Source organism: Scyliorhinus torazame, chromosome 9 (genome assembly GCF_047496885.1).
Source record: "Scyliorhinus torazame isolate Kashiwa2021f chromosome 9, sScyTor2.1, whole genome shotgun sequence".
Lineage (NCBI taxonomy): Eukaryota > Metazoa > Chordata > Chondrichthyes > Carcharhiniformes > Scyliorhinidae > Scyliorhinus > Scyliorhinus torazame.
Genome location: NC_092715.1, coordinates 205,528,486 through 205,547,973, shown reverse-complemented (window position 1 = coordinate 205,547,973; position 19,488 = coordinate 205,528,486). Strand labels below are relative to the sequence as shown.

Here is a 19,488-nt window from a genome sequence, read left to right as displayed (position 1 = left end):
ATTAAACTGTTAACAATTCTCCTACTTGAATTCGACTCTCCTGTTAATCCTGCTATAGCTACTCAGACTAACTAACCAGTCTGCTACAATCCACGTGGTGGGTGTGATGTGTTTCAATCAACCCTGTCTGTACTCACTAAGTGTCTCCACTGGAAAGAGACTGAGCATGTCTGCTGTCCTTTTATATGGGTTGGTATAATGTCCCCCTGTGGTAGTGTCATGTCTGAATGTGTCCTGACTGCCCATTGGTCGTGTCCTATCTTACTGACCTATTGGTTGAATGTCTGTGTGTCATGATATCTCTGGTGCTCCCTCTGGTGTCTAGCTAGGTGTAGTGTGTTCACATTAACCCCTTGTGTATTTACAGTGATGCATATCACCACACCTCTTGTGCACAAATTGTTGCCTTTCTCTACCTATCAAAAATACTTTATAGGCTGCAGAACCACTGGGGATGATCTCTCTACATGCAAGCCCTTATTTTCTCACGTCCTCCGGCTTGTAACAAGTTGCTGTGCCCACCTCTGACTGTATCCTTTGTAGTGAAACACCATCCGCCCCATGAAGCCGCGGCGGCTGCGCCCCCTCGCGGCGGAGCACGGGGCCGCCCGACTGGGCTCCGGGCTCCGATTGGGTGGATGTTGCCGGGGCCCGCGCGCTAATTGGTTGAAAGCGTCTGTGACGTTAATAGGGGGCGGGGATTCTGTCCATCCGTGGAGGGTTGCGGGGAGGCAGTTGCGACGAGGAGTGGGGCAAGGGGGAGCTGGCACCCAGTCGTCTGCACAGGCACGGTGGAGCTGCCAGCTCTCCCCCCAGCCCCATGAATTGCAGCAGGTAAGTGTCATACCGCAGCCGGCGAGCATAAGGAAGACTCGGGCTCTTGTAAATTGTAAACTACGTTTACGGAAGTTTCTATTTATAATGTATTTCATGTCTTGGGAAGGTGTTTTGGGGTGAGGGGTGAGGGGGGGGGGGGGGGGGGGAGCTAACCCATTCTTTTGGAGTTAGACCAGGATGTATTTTGCATTCAGCAAACACAAGTCCGGCGTTAGTTGCTTTCCGAATTTGTAATGCATAATAAGAATTCACAACGCACAACAAGTTCGGTGATGGCTTGCTCGCTTTAAACTGTGTCTAAATATGTATATCCGAGATTCCTATATTGGGGGTGGGGGGCTCTCCAGGAACCTGCGATGCGAGACTGCTGACAGAATTCCTGGACACTTGGCGTAGCAATACTGGACACTGGTTTGAGTGTAGAAAAGAGAGGCAGCTGCAGACAGTGAGGGGGGAAGGATTACACCGGGTCGTGGAGTATTTGTTTATTTTTGAGGTTCACTGGGGAAGAAAGTGTGGATTATCCAACATTCACACGAAGACTTTGTCCAACCTTGGCAGCGGAATGACATCGAAGCTTTGAAATAGGTGGCGTTCCTTGGTGAAACTTACCTCGCGATATGGATGCACTATTTTAAATATATAATTAATTGCGTCGAACCCGAGAGGCAGGAATGAAATGACAAGGTTATTGCACTCCGGTTTATTTGTTTTAATGATAAGAGCTAGGATCAGTTGCATCAGCTTCCTACACTTCCCAGTGCCCGTTCTGCAGCCTCTGTGGCTCCAGTCTACCCCAGCCGCACCGCCCGACTGTATAAAGGGATCATTGTTCATGATCGAAAATATCGGGGCCAATCTGCAAGACGGAAGGATTGTACTTTATGATAATTGTTGTTTGACAGGGGGCGACTGTTTAAGGGCACGGAACTTAGTTGGCAATGCGCTAATTTTTTTTAAACGGGTACATTTCTAAAATTGATCATTTTCTCTCATGTAATAAAAAGCAATTCTAAAGTTCATGAAGGATGAATACTTGACCTTGAAATTCCTTTATAATTTCATATCACCATGTTCCAATTTGATCCTGCTGTGTAATTTGTAAAAAGTTCCCCCACTCGGTTCCCTAAAAATAATTATTTTGTTGTTGGAATTGCAAAAGAAAGAATTTGGATTTGTATAAGAACCTTCGGGGCAGCACGGTAGCATTGTGGATAGCACAATTGCTTCACAGCTCCAGGGTCCCAGGTTCGATTACGGCTTGGGTCACTGTCTGTGCGGAGTCTGCACATCCTCCCCGTGTGTGCGTGGGTTTCCTCTGGGTGCTCCGGATTCCTCCCACAGTCCAAAGATGTGCAGGTTGGGTGGATTGGCCATGTTAAATTGCCCTTAGTGTCCAAAATTGCCCTTAGTGTTGGGTGGGGTTGCTGGGTTATGGGGCTAGGGTGGAGGTGTTGACCTTGGGTAGGGTGCTCTTTCCAAGAGCTGGTGCGGACTCGATGGGCCGAATGGCCTCCTTCTGCACTGTAAATTCTATGATAATCCCCAGGACCTCCCAAATCGCTACACCCAATGCAATGCTTCTGAGATGCTTCAGTTACTATTGCAGTGTTGGAAATGGGGCAGCCAATTTGTGCACTGCAAACTCTCTCAAAACAGCATTGAGATGCAAGGCTAGATCATTTGTGATGTGGTTACGGTACAAATAATGGCCAGGTTATGGAGGAGAACTCGCCAGTTCTACGTTGAAATAGTGGGAGTGGATCTATAATGTCCACCTGAGAGGACACACAGGACCTTGGTTGAATGTCTTGTCTACGATGACAACACTGCGGACAGTGCAGCACTCCCTCTGTACTGTCCTGAAGTGGAAGCCTGGATTTGTGTAGGATTGCCAGCTTAATATCCCAGGGTTAAGATCTTCAGGTGAGACAGGGAGGGAGGTAAAAGAGGAGGTGGTATTGCAATTTTGATCAGGGAATCAATTACAGCAGTAAGGAGGGACAACATCATAGAAGGCTCTTCAAATGAAGCCATATGGGTAGAACTTAAAAACCAAAATGAAGCAATCACATTGCTGGGAGTGCTCTATACCAGTGTTTTTCAAACTGTTTTTCCGGGGACCCATTTTTACCAACTGGCTAACTTTCGGGACCCACGCTGGACAATCTTCGCGATCCACCATTTTCGCTTACCTTTAATGTGAATAGTGAGCCTACTGGTCCTCACGAACTCACTTGCTTTGTCATTCAATGTTACATTTCAGTATGGGTTGTCCATCAGAGATCTTGAAGCTCACACCGGCACTGCTTTGTCCTGCTGTGGACTCTTCTGGGAAGCTCTCTCCTGCAGATTCATTTGTGAGAAACTGGCCTGTTTGTGTCTCTGGCCCCCTCTTCCTTCGTCCAAAAAGATCCATCTTCAGTTCTTCACACAGTCCTGGTGCTTTCTTGCTGGCAACTACAAAATGGAGGAATCTCCCCTCAGCAATTTCGCACCCAGAGTACACGAGGTTAGTGTACAGGGCATGTGACCTGCTTTCTGCCGCTGCTTCTGGCGGGGAGACATCGATTTAAATGTTTTGAAAAATCTGCTCCTGGGACAGCGTGCTGATGTCTGGAGGCGGCTGTTTGCCCCGTTGGGCTCCGGGCCTGCACACTGCTACATCCGGCTGAGGGGGGCATGTATGCGCGGGATGGCCGATAGTCTGAAAGCTGGTTGTGCTGGCAGTTTTAAAAGCTGGTTGCGGTGTTGTGCATTTCTTTCCACGGTTGGGAATGCCGCGACTGATCGCTCCGCGACACCTGCCTGTGACCCACCCGTGGGCTCCGACCCTGAGTTTGAAAATGATTGTTGTAGACGCCTATGACTCGATCACTATGACCACAAGGACTGGAGTGATTCAAGAAAGGTGAAACCACGGTGGCGCACTGGTTAGCACTGTTGCCTCACGGTGCTGACTTCCCAGGTTTGATCCCGGCCCAGGGTCGCTGTCTGTGAGTCTTACCCCCACAGCCCAAAGATGTGCAGGGTTGGTGATTGGCCCCACTAAATTGCTCCTTTTAATTGGGGGAAAAAATTGGACATTCCAAATTTAATTTGGATAAAAATGGTGGTTAGGGATGGGAAATGCATCGCGCACACCTAAGTACAAACCCAAGCAAGTGTCAGTTTGCAACTTTCAGAATGCTGCTTCAAGTGCTCTTCTCTGACTTAAATTAACATAACCCCCCACGGTAGGGAAGGGGCTGCGAAAGCTGCCAAGAGTTTATTCAGGCAGGTGACCCAAACCTTGGCCAAAGAGGTGGGCTTTAAGGAACAGTTTCAGGACGGAATCTCCGAACTGGACAGCTGAAGGCATGGCCAGCAGAGTGATTTGTAGGAAGTGGGGGACGTACAGGAGGCCAGTTCTTCACACTGTCCTGTTGCTTGTGGAATGCAGCGGGTTGTTGAGTTGAAGGGGGTTACAGAGACGGGGAACGATGAGAGGCTGCGAAGGAATTTGAACATGGAGACGAGTGTTTTGAAATCGAGGTGTTAGTGGACCGGGAACCATAGTTGGTCACTGAGCACAGAGGCTGGTTAAGAGAGCGTTGGAATAGTTGAGCCTGGGGGAGGTCACAAAGGTGTAAATGAGAGTTTCAGCAGCAGTTGGGCTGAAGCAGGGCAGAGACAACTGCTCCTGTGAGGAAACTGATTGCCTTCTCTACATGTAAAATTGATACAAGTTTGCCATTATGCGCTCTGATTCCCCACTATAAATTACCTTTAGAACTGAAGAGATAAGTTGCTTTATAATATTGGGAGCATTATCTGAAGTGAACCGGTGTGTTATTTTGCTGCCCAGACATGACCATGCAATCCTGTTCATGTATTTAGACACAGCAGATCATTCAGAGGGCTATTGCTGCTCAGGGCTATTTGTCAATTTGTAGTTCGCTCTCCATTTTGGAAAAAGATACCTTTGAAATGTGACGTATATTAAAATTGTTTCCAGTTCTGAATTCTATTGTGGGGTTATTCTGCATTTGATTCTCAATGAGTTTTTTTTTAATCCACCTTGGCTCAGTGCGCGCTCTCGCCGCTGAGTTGGGTGGTCGTGGGTTAAATGCCACTCCAGTGACTTGAACTGCTAATATTAGGCTGAAATTCCGATGCAGGAATTTCAGAGAGGAGAACCTAAAGCAGCATTCTGAAAGTTGCAAACTGACACTACTTGGGTTTGTAAAAAAAAATACATTCTTAGGTGTACGCGATGCCAATAAAGTCTCATTCATTTCCCATCCCTAACTACCCAAAGGTGCCAGCCCCTTTTTCGCTAAATTAAATTTGGAATATCCAATTATTCCCTCCCCCCCCCCCCCAATTAAAGGGGCAATTTAGTGGGGCCAATTCACCTACCCTGCACATCTTTGGGCTGTGGGGGTAAGACTCGCACAGATAGCGACCCTAGGCCGGGATCAAACCTAGGACCTCAGCACCGCGAGGCAACAGTGCTAACCAACAGTGCCCTCCTGTCGGAGGTGGCATCTTTCAGGTGAGGCATTGAACTGAGATCCCAAGTACCCTCTTGGGTGGATGTAAAAGATCCCACAATTAGGGGCAGCTTGGTGGCACAGTGGTCAGCACTGCTGTCTCACAGGTTCGATCCTGGCCCTGGGTCACTGTCCGTGTGGAGTTAGCACATTCTGCCCGTGTTTGCGTGGGTTTTGCCCCCACAACCCAGAGATGTGCAGGCTAGGTGGATTGGCCACGCTAAATTGCCCCTTAATTGGAAAAAACAAACTCTAAATTTTTATTTTTTAAATCCCACAATTAGGGCACTTTTATCCCTGAGGTAAATGAAAGGTGCTATACAAATGCAAGTTTTAAAAATATATATTATACGGTCAAGGATAGTCTAATTTATTTTATTGTGCCTGCTTCATTACAGAGTACAGATAGGATCCATAGTATTGGTGGTGAGGCTTCTCTCCTTTTGTGTTGAATTTTGTTTGCTTTCTTTCAATCATTCTTGGGAATGTTGGCATTTAATTCATCTGTATTTGTTCTGAGGCACTGGTGAACTTTCAGTCTGGCTTTCTCAGTCGCCAGTTAAGAGTCAACCGTGCTGCTTTGTGACTAGAGCCGTATGTTTAGGCCGGACCAGCAATGTTGGCTGCTTTCCTTCCCTAACGGACATTACTTAAACAGCTGGAATTTCACAATAAACCAAAGCTTAATGGTCACTTTTAATGATGTCCACTTTTAATTTTAAAATTCAAATATTTTTTTAAAAACAAATTCAACTTTTCAAACTGCCAGGGTAGGATGTGACCAACCCCCCCCCCCCCCCCGGATTGTGAATCATAGAATCCTTATAGTGCAGAAGAAGGCCAGTCGGCCCATCGAGTCTGCACCGACCCTCTGAAAGAGCACCCTACTCAGGCCCTGTCTGCATAATCCTACCTAACCTTTGGACACAAAAGGGGCAATTTAGCATGGCCAATCCGCCTAATCTACACTTCTTTGGACTGTGGGAGGAAACCGGAGCACCCGGGGGAAATCCACGCACACGCGGGGGGAACTCCAAATTAATATTTGCAATAAATCAAATATTAATGGGGGCTGGAAATTTGAATTGTTAAATTAAATAGATACTGGAAATATGAGTAAGGAACGTATAATGGTGCTGGGTTAATTTTGATGATGAATGACGTTTTGTTGAGTGTGGTAACTAAGGCTGCTCGGTGGTGCAGCTGACTTAATCTGTGTTGTCTGAAAATGCTGTAACCGTGTCCAAACTCGTGAATGTAAGTTTGACTTCAACTTAATTTTAATCTGCATCAATTAGTTCATGAATTGATGGTGTTACTTGCAAAACTGCTTATGATGCAAAGACGTTTTAATGTAGTTTTCAAAAAAATCCCAGGAGATGTGGGACAAGGAAGGAATGAGGTGGAAAAGGAAAGCCTTGTGGATCTGCACGTTCCTGACCTCCTTGGGTTTTCAGTGGCCCTGTGGATAACTGCAGTTTTTAAAATGTGCTTCTGTTTACATTTGGCTTGCTGCCTAGATTTATTTTCAGCTGGGGGATGGTAGAGTGCATGAATTTCTACAAGTTGAGGTGCCTTCTGTCTTTACATGGGATGGTTAAACAAATGGTTTGAGTTCAATTTTAATTAAACCACATGTGACATTACCTTTGTGTTCCGGGACAGTATACGCAGTCATATTGTGTGGCAAAGATGCATATCAAAGCATGTGGTGGAAGACTACGGTATGACGCACTGCTCTGAAGATAGGTTTGAAGTGCAGCGTCATTCATTTGATGCGACTGCTGAATCTGTAGTAATATATGCACTCTTAATGTCACTTATTGACCACTAGTGCATTCATCTCAAGGTCATGTAGACCCATCGTGCCATTTGTTGTTCGACACAGCTGAGAGAATTAGGTCTGGTTCCAACTTGGTGTCATGGGAATGGGGGAGGGAGTATGGGGAGAAACTATATATTTTGGATAACTAGTAGGCTTCTAAAAACATGCAGCGGGCACACAGCTGATTTAAGTGCTGAGGTAACAATTGGTATTTATAAGGGTGCCTTTAACATGGTAAAACGTTCCAATTGCATAGTCAAAGGAATTATATGAAACAAAACAGACACTGAGCAATATGAGCGATTTGAAGATGTGAGGAAAATCAGGTCAACGGCATAGGTTTTTAAGGGGCACCCTCCCTAGCAGCACTGTGGGTGTACCTACACCACCTGGACTACAGTGGTTCAACCTCCTTCTCCAGGGCAGTTGGGTATGGGCAATAAATGCTGGCCCAGCTAGATTATCCCACATCTCTTGAATGATCAAAGAAAGGAGAGGGAGGCAGGAGAGGCTTAGGAAGGGAATTCAAGAGCTGGAAAACTGAAGGCATGGCCACCAACTGTGCAGTGATGGAGGGATTTGAAAACGACGATGAACATTTCAAACTTGGTATTTGCTGTATAGGAGCCAGTGTAAGTGAGCACAGAGGTGATAGTTGAGCAGGACTTTGAGCTAGTTAGAATGCAGACAGCAGAAGCTTGGATGAATTCTGGTTTATGGAGGAATAGACTCGACCGGAGAGTGTTGGAATAGTCCACTTCAGAGGTAACAAAGGCATTGATGGGGAATTCCGCAGGGCGATGTCACAGAAATGAAAGCAGGTGGTCCTGGTAGATATGAGGTTGGCAAATCGTTTTGGGCGCAAATGAGGCACCAAGTTTGTGAACTGTCTGGTTCAGCCTGTGACTGTCTGTGATGAACGGTTACTGCCTTATCATCATGTAAGGTGATGTCCCCTTTAAGACCAGGCTTGGAACCCTGGGGACTCCGCCTCTGGCTCCGCCCATCTGGGAGCCATACATAAAGGCCTGCCTCATGGTCTGTATCGCAGTCCGCTCTCGTCCAAATCTGTAGCATAGTTATTAGCCTAATAAAGCTTTCTTTACAGTTTAATCTCTAAGCATCATTATTGAGGGTACCTCAATTTATTAGGCTAAACTAGATTCAGGATGGACGCAGGCCTAAAACCAGAGAAGCTCAATCTGGAAGCACGAACGCCGGAGGCAAAGGAAATTTTTAAATACTGGCTGCGGTGCTTCGAGGCCTACCTGGACTCCGCAGAGACTCCCATCCTGGGGCCACGCAAGCTGCGTCTACTCCACGCCCGGGTGAGTCACAGAATCTCCGCCACGCTCGAAAAGGCGACGATTTATGAGGAAGCGATTGAGTTGCTCCGCAAGCAGTTTGTCAAACCCGCCAATGAGGTGCACACCCGGCATCTGCTCTCTACCTGCCGGCAACGCTCGGGGGAATCGCTCGACGAGTTTGTTGAGAAACTCACCGCGCTGGCCAGGGACTGTGACCATCAGGATGTGACAGGGGAAGTCCATATGAACCTGCACATCAGAGATTCTTTCGTGCCCGGCATCCGCTCAACCTTCATCCGGCAGCGACTGCTCGAAAAAGGGGCAAAAGACCTCCAGGAGACGCTAACGCTCGCCTCCTCGCTGGAGGTGGCCCGACATAACTTGGGTACGTACCCCGCGGACTCTGCCAGCCCCCCCCCCGGACTTCCTCAGACTCGCCCGTATTACAGGCCTGCGCCACGCGGCGACCCGCTCACCATGGGGGCACACCTTGCTACTTCTGCGGGCAGGGCCAGCACCCACGCCCACGCTGCCCAGCCCGCTCCGCGATCTGCAGCGACTGCGGGAAGAAAGCGCACTTTGCGAGGGTCTGCCTGGCCAGACCCAGGGGCCAGAAAAACAAAGAACAGCCGGCCCGAAAATCAGGCTCTCAGGCCCGCAGGCCTCGCAATGCTGCTTCGCACCGACCCGACACGTCCTCTTCTGACGCGTCATCAGCCTCGTGCGAATCATGGGAGCGGCCATCTGGTCGGCGGCCATCTTCTCGACCCGACACGTGCGACCAACGGCAGCGGCCATTTTACGACTCCGACTACCCGCGACTGGGTGCGATCACCCTCGATCAAACTCGGCCAAAACACCTGCAGAACACCATGATGCAGGTCCAGGTCAACGGGCACGACACTGCATGCCTCTTCGACTCCGGGAGCACGGAGAGCTTTATCCACCCTGAAACGGTAAGGCGCTGCTCCCTTCGCACCCATCCCACATCCCAAACCATAGCCCTCGCATCTGGGTCCCACTCGGTACAAATCACGGGGTACTGTATTGCGGATCTCTCGATCCAGGGTGCCAAATACACCCGTTTCAAATTTTATATCCTCCCTCACCTCTGTGCCCCCCTGCTGCTCGGACTGGATTTCCAGTGCAGCCACCGAAGCCTGACACTGAAGTTCGGCGGACCCTTGCCCCCCCCCCCTCATGGTGTGCTGCCTTGCGACACTGAAAGTCGCACCCCCCTCGCTATTCGCTAACCTCACTCCCGACTGTAAGCCCGTCGCCACCAGGAGCCGGCGCTACAGTGCCCAAGATATGGCTTTTATCAAGTCCAAGGTCCAGCGTTTACTGGGAGAGGGGGTCATCGAGGCTAGCAACAGCCCTTGGAGAGCGCAAGTGGTGGTAGTCCGGTCCGGGGAGAAGAAACGGATGGTCGTGGATTATAGCCAGACCATAAACCGATTCACGCAGCTTGATGCGTACCCCCTTCCTTGCATCGCGGAAATGGTAAATCGGATCGCCCAATACCGAGTCTTTTCCACGGTCGACCTCAAATCTGCCTACCACCAGCTCCCCATCCAACCAAAAGACCGCCTCTATACTGCCTTCGAAGCAGCCGGCCGGCTCTTCCACTTCCTCAGGGTCCCCTTTGGTGTCACAAATGGGGTCTCCGTCTTTCAAAGGGCGATGGACCAGTACGGTTTGCGGGCTACATACCCGTACTTGGACAATGTCACTATCTGCGGCCATGATCAGCAGGACCATGACGCTAACCTTAAAAAAAGTTCCTCCAGACCGCCCGAGCCCTTAACCTGACCTATAACGAGGGCAAATGCGTTTTCCACACCAACCGGCTGGCCGTCCTCGGCTATGTCGTGGAAGACGGGGTCCTAGGTCCCGACCGCATGCGCCCCCTTAAGGAACTCCCTCTCCCCCGCAGCCTCAAGGCCCTCAAACGGTGCTTGGAGCTTTTCTCCTATTACGCCCAGTGGGTCCCCAAGTATGCGGACAAAGCCCGCCCACTCCTAAAGACCACCACTTTTCCCCTCTCGGCTGAGGCTCAATTGGCCTTCAACCGCATCAAGGCCGACATCATCAAGGCCGCCATGCACGCGGTGGACGAAACCATCCCTTTCCAGGTAGAGAGCGATGCATCAGACATCGCCCTGGCTGCTACCCTCAATCAAAGAGGCAGACCAGTCGCGTTCTTCTCCCAAACCCTCACCGCCTCCGAGATTCGACACTCTGCAGTCGAAAAGGAGGCACAAGCCATTGTGGAGGCTGTGCGGTGCTGGAGACACTACCTCGCCGGTAGGAGGTTTACCCTCGTCACCGACCAACGGTCGGTCGCCTATATGTTCGATAACACACAACGGGGCAAAATAAAAAACGATAAAATTTTGAGGTGGAGGATCGAACTCTCCACCTACTCGTACGATATCAAGTATCGTCCAGGGGAGCTCAACGAGCCCCCAGATGCCCTGTCCCGCGGCACATGCGCCAATGCGCAGGAAGACCGCCTGCAAGCCATCCACAATGACCTCTGCCACCCGGGGGTTACCCGGCTCGTCCATTTCATCAAGTCCCGCAACCTACCTTACTCAACCAAGGAGGTCAAGGCCATGGTCACGGCCTGCCAGGTCTGTGCGGAGTGCAAACCGCACTTCTATCGGCCAGAAAAGGTTCGGCTTGTGAAGGCCTCGGGCCCCTTTAAGCGACTTGAGCGTGGACTTCAAGGGGCCCCTCCCGTCCACCAACCGTTATGCCTATTTCCTCACCGTGATCGATGAGTTCTCCCGTTTCCCGTTCGCCATTCCCTGCACCGACATGACCTCAGCCACGGTGATTAAGGCACTGCACAGCATCTTCACCCTGTTCGGTTTCCCTGCTTATATCCACAGCGACCGGGGTACATCGTTCATGAGCGATGAACTGCGTCAGTATCTGCTCAGCAAAGGCATCGCCTCGAGCAGAACGACCAGCTATAACCCACGGGGAAACGGGCAGGTGGAGAGGGAGAACGCGACCGTGTGGAAGGCTGTCCTTCTGGCCCTGCGGTCGAGAAATCTCCCAACCACCCGCTGGCAGGAGATCCTACCCGATGCCCTACACTCCATTAGGTCACTCCTCTGCACGGCCACAAATGAGACCCCTCATGAGCGATTGTTTCTCTTCCCCAGGAAGTCTACCTCCGGGGTCTCGCTTCCACCTTGGCTGACGGCTCCGGGACCTGTTCTTCTCCGGAGGCACGCGAGGAGCCATAAAACGGACCCCCTAGTTGAAAAGGTCCGACTGCTCCACGCCAACCCCAGTTACGCCTACGTGGAGTACTCCGACAGCAGGCAAGATACGGTTTCCCTCCGGGACCTGGCGCCCACTGGATCCTCCACCACAGACGCCCCTTCCCGCGCCGCTCCCCTGCAGGACCTGTCGCCCCCTACAACACACCCCCTTCCGGCCCTACCACCTGTTGGTGAGCCCCCCCTTGCGCCCCCCCTTTACACACCCCGCCGGCGCCGGCTCCACTACCCCCGGCCCTGCCTAGTTCCTCTGCCCCGACCCGGACCGAAGCTCCGACCGCTGTGCTCCCGGATGTGCCCTCAACCGGGACGTCCGTGCCCGCTGCACCACCGCCCGAACTGAGGAGATCGAGGAGGACGATCCGGCCGCCGAGACGGATGGACCTATGATGGCACTTCACCCCCGCCGGACTCCTTTTTAAACGGGGGGTGAATGTGATGAACGGTTACTGCCTTATCATCATGTAAGGTGATGTCCCCTTTAAGACCAGGCTTGGAACCCTGGGGACTCCGCCTCTGGCTCCGCCCATCTGGGAGCCATACATAAAGGCCTGCCTCATGGTCTGTATAGCAGTCAGCTCTCGTCCAAATCTGTAGCATAGTTATTAGCCTAATAAAGCCTTCTTTACAGTTTAATCTCTAAGCATCATTATTGAGGGTACCTCAGTCTGCCAGAAAGAGAGATGGAGTATTGTGAAAAGGAAACTTGAGTTTCTGATGGGCATCAAAGACAATAGCAGCACGGTGACACAGTGGTTAGCACTGCTGCCTCACAGCGCCGGAACCTGGGTTTAATTCCGGCCTTGGGTGACTGTTTGTGTGGAGTTTGCACCTGCTCCAGTTTCCTCCCACAGTTCAAAGATGTGCCGGTTAGGTGGATTGGCCATGATCAATTCGCGGGTTACAGGGATAGGGCAGGGGACCGGGCCGTGGTAGAGTGCCCATGCACACTCAATGGGCTGAATGGACTCCTGCACTGTGGGGGTTCTATGGATGGCTTTGATCTTTGCAATATTTAGTTGACGTTTCTACTCCTCGCGCTGAACTTAAATGCACTGGTTTAAAATTGTAATTACACATTAAGTAACACATCTTTCATGTTGTTTTATTCTAATATATATTCCATGGGCCCATAGCTCTCTGATAGCTCCAGTCTCTGCTCCATCCCCTTCTACTTTGTGCCCCTGCTCATTCTGCTGCTGTCACTCCACTCCCCACCCCCAGAATCTCCTTAAACCAGGTACATCTGATGTTGAATTTAAAAGTACTAATTTAAAGTGGTAATTGGACATTGATTAGCACATCTATTATGATGTTGCTGTGCTGTAATGTGTATATTACTGGTGCCCATAGCTTTTTGGCACCCTGTGCAAATAGCCACTAATTTTCTAGTGCTGACATTGGAGCATGGGGGAAATATGGTGATGGAATATGAGGAGGAAGGAAGAGCCACAGCTGAGCTTGATCTTGCCCTCGCCTGACATCCACACATTTTGCACGCCCTGCAGGGATCGCTGGATGGTGATGGCACACCTTGGTGAGTGTCATACACTTTGTCGGCAGCTGAGGCAATTCTGGAGTTGAGAGCACTCTGACCCTGACTTGAGAAAATAACTTGAGACAAACTCACAGATATGTTGCTGGCTGGCTCGGCTTCTTAGTGTGGATCGTGCTAATAGAATGATAATATAGGTGGCACAGTGGTAGCACTGCTGCCTCACCGCACCAGGGTCCCAGGTTCAATTCTGGCCTTGGGTGACTGTGTGGAGTTTGCACATTCTCCCCCTATCTATGTGGGTTTCCTCCGGGTGCTCCGGTTTCCTCCCACAACCCAAGGATGTGCAGGTTAGGTGGATTGGCCATGCTAAATTGCTTCTAATTATCCAAAAGGTTAGGTGGGGTTACAGGGTTATGGGGATAGGGCTTTACACAGTAACTTCATTGCAGTGTTAATCTGACACACCTATTTGTGACACTAATAAAGATTATTATTATTGTAGGGCAGCAGAGTGGGCTTTTGGAGAGTCGATGCGGACTAGATGGGCCAAATGGTCTCCTTCTGCGCTATAGGGATTCTATGAATGAAAGAATTTGCAATTGTATCACCTCCTTCATTGTCACTTGAATATTCCAAAGCGCTTTGCAGCCACTGAAGTACTTTTGTAATGTCACTGCTCTTAACGTTGGAAACATTGCAACCAACCAAACAGCATATATGGCAATGAGCAAACAATCTGTTTTGATGTTGGTTAGTTTCTCACCCAAAAGAGGGCACCTCCAACAGTGCAGCACTCCTTCAGCATTGCACTGAGTGCTAGCCTAGATCTGGTCTTCAAGTCTCTGGTGGTGCTTGGACACCATAACCTTCTGAGCTGAGAGTGCTACCACTGAGCCACAGCTGATGCAATGGTGTTTAACAACACTGTACAGCTGACTGTACATTTCTCAAGTGGTCAGAGCTCTGCTCAAATCTCCCAAGTGCCAGTCAGTTTATTACTCGAGGTGCCAGCTTGGTTGAACGACAAGCAATGCTTTGACATTGCCTCCATTTGTGACCTTGTGCCAGTAATGGGTTGAAATGTCAACAGCAATCACTTTATAGGGTGGCACGGTAGCACAGTGGTTAGAACTGCTGCCTCACAGCTCCAGGGACCCGGGTTCAATTCCTGGCTTGGGTCTCTCTGTGCGGAGTCGGCACGTTCTCCCCGTGTCTGGGTTTCCTCTGGGCGTCTGGTTTCTTCCCACAAGGCCCGAAAGAGATGCTTGTTAGGTAATTTGGACATTCTGAATTCTCCCTCTGTGTACCCGAACAGGCGCCGGAATGTGGTGACTAGGGCTTTTCACAGTAACATCATTGCAGTGTTAATGTAAGCCTACTTGTGACACCAATAAAGATTATTATTATTATTATTATTATTACTATAATAGTGTACCTACCATGTAATAAAGATTCTTGCCCTTTACTTGGGTTTAATGAGAACATAACCAAAACCCGTCAAACAGCAGCCCTGTGGGTGGCACATGTGGAACTGCAATGCTCTCTCTGGGTCAGTCCACAGAGTCGCTTGGATACCAGTCTTGTCATAAGATTCACTTGCTATTGCATTGTTCCAAACACATTCTTATTGTCCATTGTGAAATTCTGTCATCAGCAAGTAAGTATCACGCGTTGATTGCATTTATTTAGTTGCACTTATCTAGAAATTGAGTCCATCAGCTAAGCACTATGTCGCATCACTTCTGTTAAATTGAATGTGGGTTTGGGCAGCTGTAGTTCTATTTGATGTTGGGCATGTTTGCAATGTCAAACTATTTTAAACTTATTACCCACTGCCACTGAAAACCATATCTATGCTTTTCTTACATCCTTGAATGTTTATTTCCCCCACCCCGATGATACTCTTCGCCCTTCAAACTCTCCGCCCAATAAATTCCAACTCAGCCACCCCATTCTGTCCTAGACTAAATCCTGTCCTTCACCCCGTCCTTACAGAACCACACTGGCTCCTTTTGCCCAAATCCTTGCTGTCTTCAAATTCCTCCCCTTTACCTCTAACCCACGTTGGTCCTCAACTCTGATCTTCAGCGAGTCTGTTTTTCTGTTCACCTTGCATTCCAGATTTGGTAGCAGAGCTTTCAAGCCCTCTCACCTTGTCCTGTGGAACATCTTCCTGAAACCCTTCTGTCTTTCAGCATCTCCCTTCATCGCCAAAAGTCTTCCCTAACTCCCGCTTTTGATCACTTCCTGAACTGCCCCTTCCCGTCAGTGACTTTATTTTCTGTCAGTGAAATGCCCTGCCACTTTTCACCTCATTTAAAGAGTTACATACGTGGATAAAATGCTGCAAAAGTAAAATATTTTGCCGTAATTAAGCGTTATTGTTAGTAAAAGGTTGCTGTGTTTCTGTATCATGGTCCCGCTGATGTTGGGATGAAACCTGATTGTTTCTCTTGTGATTTAGGTGCATCAACTAACTTTTTAAAAATGTTTTTGTTTCCCACTAGTATGCTTGAGGTCTTGTCTCCTAGATCTGCAATGCCAATTGACCTAGCTATGCAGTTATACCTTCCTCCTCCATTCAAGAAAGCGAGCTACACCACAAAAAGGGCACTGAAAGGAAATGGGCCACTCCGGTCATGTATTCACCTCCACATCAGTGAAGATCCACCAGAAAACGAGCAGAGAATTAAGGAACAGAAGCGTGTTTCCTTTGCAGACACAAAGGGCTTGCCCTTGAGTACAGTTAAATTCTTCGACTTACATGACCTAAATATTTCCTTCAATGTTGATGACCTGATCAGCAGCTTGGTAGGCCTGAAGACCACAGACAAAGATAACCTGCTCTTAGATTTTGCACAGCCTTCATCTGATTACCTAGACTTCAAGAATCGCATAGAAACTGACTCCGTCTGCCTTGAAAACTGCATGTTACAAGAGAATACCATTAGGGGGACAGTCAAGGTGAAAAACATTGCATTTGAGAAGTCCTTGAAAGTGAGAATAACATTTGACACTTGGAAATCGTTGCAAGACCATGACTGCCGCTATGTCCAGGACTCTTATGGGGGCTCTGATAAAGACACTTTTGCATTTGAGATTCCCTTACCAGAATACATTGTTCCTCACGAAAGGATAGAGTTTGCCATCTGTTATGAAAGTGGTGGGAAGATCTATTGGGATAGTAACAAGGGGCAGAACTACAGGTTAATCCGATCGGAGCTGAAACATGCACCGGAATCTAGCAAATCGTCACTGGATGCTTTATTGACTGAAACTGACCGCATGCCAGGATATGGGATTGAATTTGACCATTATGGTGGACTCCGTTGCTCCTATGGTTTGTTCCCCGAATGGCCCAGTTACGCTGGTTATGACAAGATGGGACCTTACTATTGAGCAAGATTGCTTGGGACTATATTATTCTTGAAATTGTAGATGGTTTTTAACTTGTCTTTCAATGTATTACTGGTTTAGTAAAAACCAGTGCTGGTTGCACGCACCAACTTGGACTTTGTCAACACCTCAGAATCTTGCGGTTTTTAACATTTATTAAATCTGGGTTGTCAGTGCGCGAGCTCTTATTGTAATCTATCATTTTTCTGCTGAGGATCACTAAAAGAACGCCGCCTCTCCAAATATACCAAGTGTTCACATTCTGTACTCGGTGTTGCTGTTTGATTTTCCGGCCTGTTTTGTAATTGTCCTGAGGTGCACTGCCAATTTAAGGATGACTCTTGGTCACTTCTGAAAGGCTCCAGTCTTTTCAACTCTTGCCGAGTTGTGCACCAAGTGGTTTTGGGAAGCTCTCCTAAGGCAGTCGTTGACTTGCGTGGAATGGACTTGTGCATAGGGCAGTGGAGGCGTTATTTAAGAACAAGTAGGAGGCTGTGACGAAAGCTATTCCAGGGCCTTTCTGAATGGACCATCTAATGATTGTCCTCAACTGTATTTTTGCTAAAGAACTTGTTTAAAAGCCCACTGCAGGTTTGGTGTCGGAACTAGGGTCCTGGTATCAAGGTCAATGCAGCGAGGTATTTTTTAAAAACAAATTCGAACAACTGACTCGTGGTGTTGATTTTGATCAACAGACAATCGTTAGTACTCAAACCGATTGGAACTTCTTTTTATCAGGACTAATTATCCAAGGGGAAAAGAGAGTGCGCACTTTCCTATTTATTCAATCCAGTAGAAATTTGTTGACCCTTCCACCGAGATATTCAGTTTTTCTTTTTGCCGATTACTAAAACAAAACTGTGAATTTGACTCACCAGAAGTCTTGCATGTTAGCTTGCCGAGAGATGCTCCTTCACTCGACAGTTCCATCAAATTAGTGGCTCAAAAGATATTTAAACTGAAGTTTGAGTCCTTCTCTATCATCTGTGAGATTTACAATTGCCTGGGAGATTTATCACATCACAGTGACTGTGCGCTCTCTGTTGTGGATTGGCTCCTGTGCTTGTTAAAACTGAGCCTGTACAACACTGTCTGTGAAACTGAATCAGGTGAGCAGGAATCCACATCAACAAATGGTTTTGCCCTTTTGTCCCAAAGGCACTGCCAGCTGGGACACAGCTCCTTGAGCATGTGTTGCTGCCAGTTCCCAGTTCTAACGACGACGAACAGCCATTGAGCCTGGGAAACTCCTGACTTTTTGCTCAGTGCTGGTTGAGGTTGTTCATGAAGGCCCCCCACCTTTTCGTCCTTGCCACTCGCCTGAGGTGCGGTGATCCTCAGGTTAAATCACCACCAGTCAGCTCTCCCCTCAAAGGGGAAAGCAGCCTATGGTTATCCAGGCCTATGGCCCCAAGTGGCGCAGTCATACATTGAGCTGCCTGGGAACCCCAGCAAGTACTTCCCTGTCTAAGACATTTGGAGTCCCCCCCCCCCCCCCCCCAACTCTGTGCTATTGGACCCACTGTGCTGCATATATTGTGATTTAAGTGCAGTTCATTACAGTACAGTGTATATCTGTTATGATTCTTTTCTTATTTCCCACAAGGAAGGCTACTGAGCATGCACAGTCCACATGGTGCACTCACATTTGTGACAAATTCTATGCAACTTCTGCTACTGCATAATGACTGTGCTTAAAACATTGGGCAGGTTAACAACATCCAGCAGCAACTGTCAATTTCCATTTTTACACGGCATTCCAGAAGTTTGCCTGCTGCTTTCGGGATTACATTCCAGGAAACTGCCCCTCTTATTTTTCTCTCCGGTGAAGCTGTGAATCACAAATTCTGGCAGGGAAGAAGACAATATTTGCCTGACCCAAAGCTAGCTTTCAACTGTAGATCTCTATTCTAGCTTCATTTCCAGCCTCGACTATCATCGTTTCATATTCCTTTCCAAACTGTTGTCAATTTCCTTGTGTCCCTGCTCAGTAGGTACATGTGGCAAAGCATTCCATGTTCCAATCGCTCACTGTGAAAAATCAATTTTACTAACTTCCCCTCTTCTTCTCGCACCTTGGGTGTTTGCCACCAATCCACCAACCAGTGGGCAGGCAATCTTTCATCTTGAAGAGCTTGGAGTAAAATCTCCAAAGAGCCCTTCTTCTGAAATGTTTCCTCGGAATAAACATCTGGTTTATTGGACCTTCTAGTTCTATGGAAGTTTGAGGTCAATGGATTTTGGTTATGTGAGAATGAAGGGATATGTAGCAATTGGACTTGCAGATCACCCATGGCGATGGAGCAGGCTCTGTTGACTGGCCTTATTTTTATTGATCTAAGTGATGAAGCAAGCGGAGGTTGCACCCTGCTCCTTGGGACAAGTATACTCAGTGTGTGCTGTTCAATCCTATTGATTCACTGACTGGTGCATTGTTTTGGCAAACTCTATTCTGTGTTTGATGTACTTTACACATTAAAGATTGACTTAGTTGTGTCTTTGTGTCCAAGTTAATTTTTATATTTGAACCTTTCAAGTGGCTAAAACTGAAGCTTCAAAGCAGGATTGATTCCATTTCAAATGGAGAAAACTGGGAGGAAGAAGAAAAGTGCAGAGTTTATTTTAGGACAAAGTATAGAAAGAGGAGCGTATACGAGGCAGGATCAACTTGGAATTCCTGCCCACTGTGGCTCCTGCTTCCAGATGTAGTAATTAAAAATAAATACATTTAGGGTGCCCAATTCTTTTTTTCCAATTATTAAGGGGCAATTTAGCGTGGCCAATCCACCTACCC

The 19,488-nt window shown here is 48.3% G+C and overlaps 1 protein-coding gene across 3 annotated transcripts; it reads left to right on the top strand.

The window, feature by feature from the left end:
- Positions 1–716: 716 nt before the first annotated feature.
- On the top strand, positions 717–19,190 carry ppp1r3b (protein phosphatase 1, regulatory subunit 3B). 3 transcript variants are annotated; one of them, XM_072517023.1, is made up of 3 exons: positions 720–834; positions 3,104–3,349; positions 15,806–19,190. In XM_072517023.1, the coding sequence occupies exons 1-3, from the start codon at positions 821–823 to the stop codon at positions 16,695–16,697; spliced, it is 1,152 nt and encodes a 383-aa protein (XP_072373124.1). In that variant the 5' UTR covers positions 720–820; the 3' UTR covers positions 16,698–19,190. The 3 variants fall into 3 exon arrangements, with proteins under 3 accessions (XP_072373125.1, XP_072373124.1, XP_072373126.1); XM_072517024.1 differs by lacking the exon at positions 3,104–3,349 and having other exon boundaries at positions 717–834; XM_072517025.1 differs by lacking the exons at positions 720–834; positions 3,104–3,349 and adding an exon at positions 13,215–13,337.
- The last annotated feature ends 298 nt before the right edge of the window (positions 19,191–19,488 follow it).

What these genes read in the sequence shown, in the direction of transcription:
- ppp1r3b (XM_072517023.1), top strand. An exon ending in TCGCACCCAGAGTACACGAG is followed by an intron (nt 3,350 to 15,805) that starts GTTAGTGTACAG and finishes GTTTCCCACTAG; the next exon opens with TATGCTTGAGGTCTTGTCTC.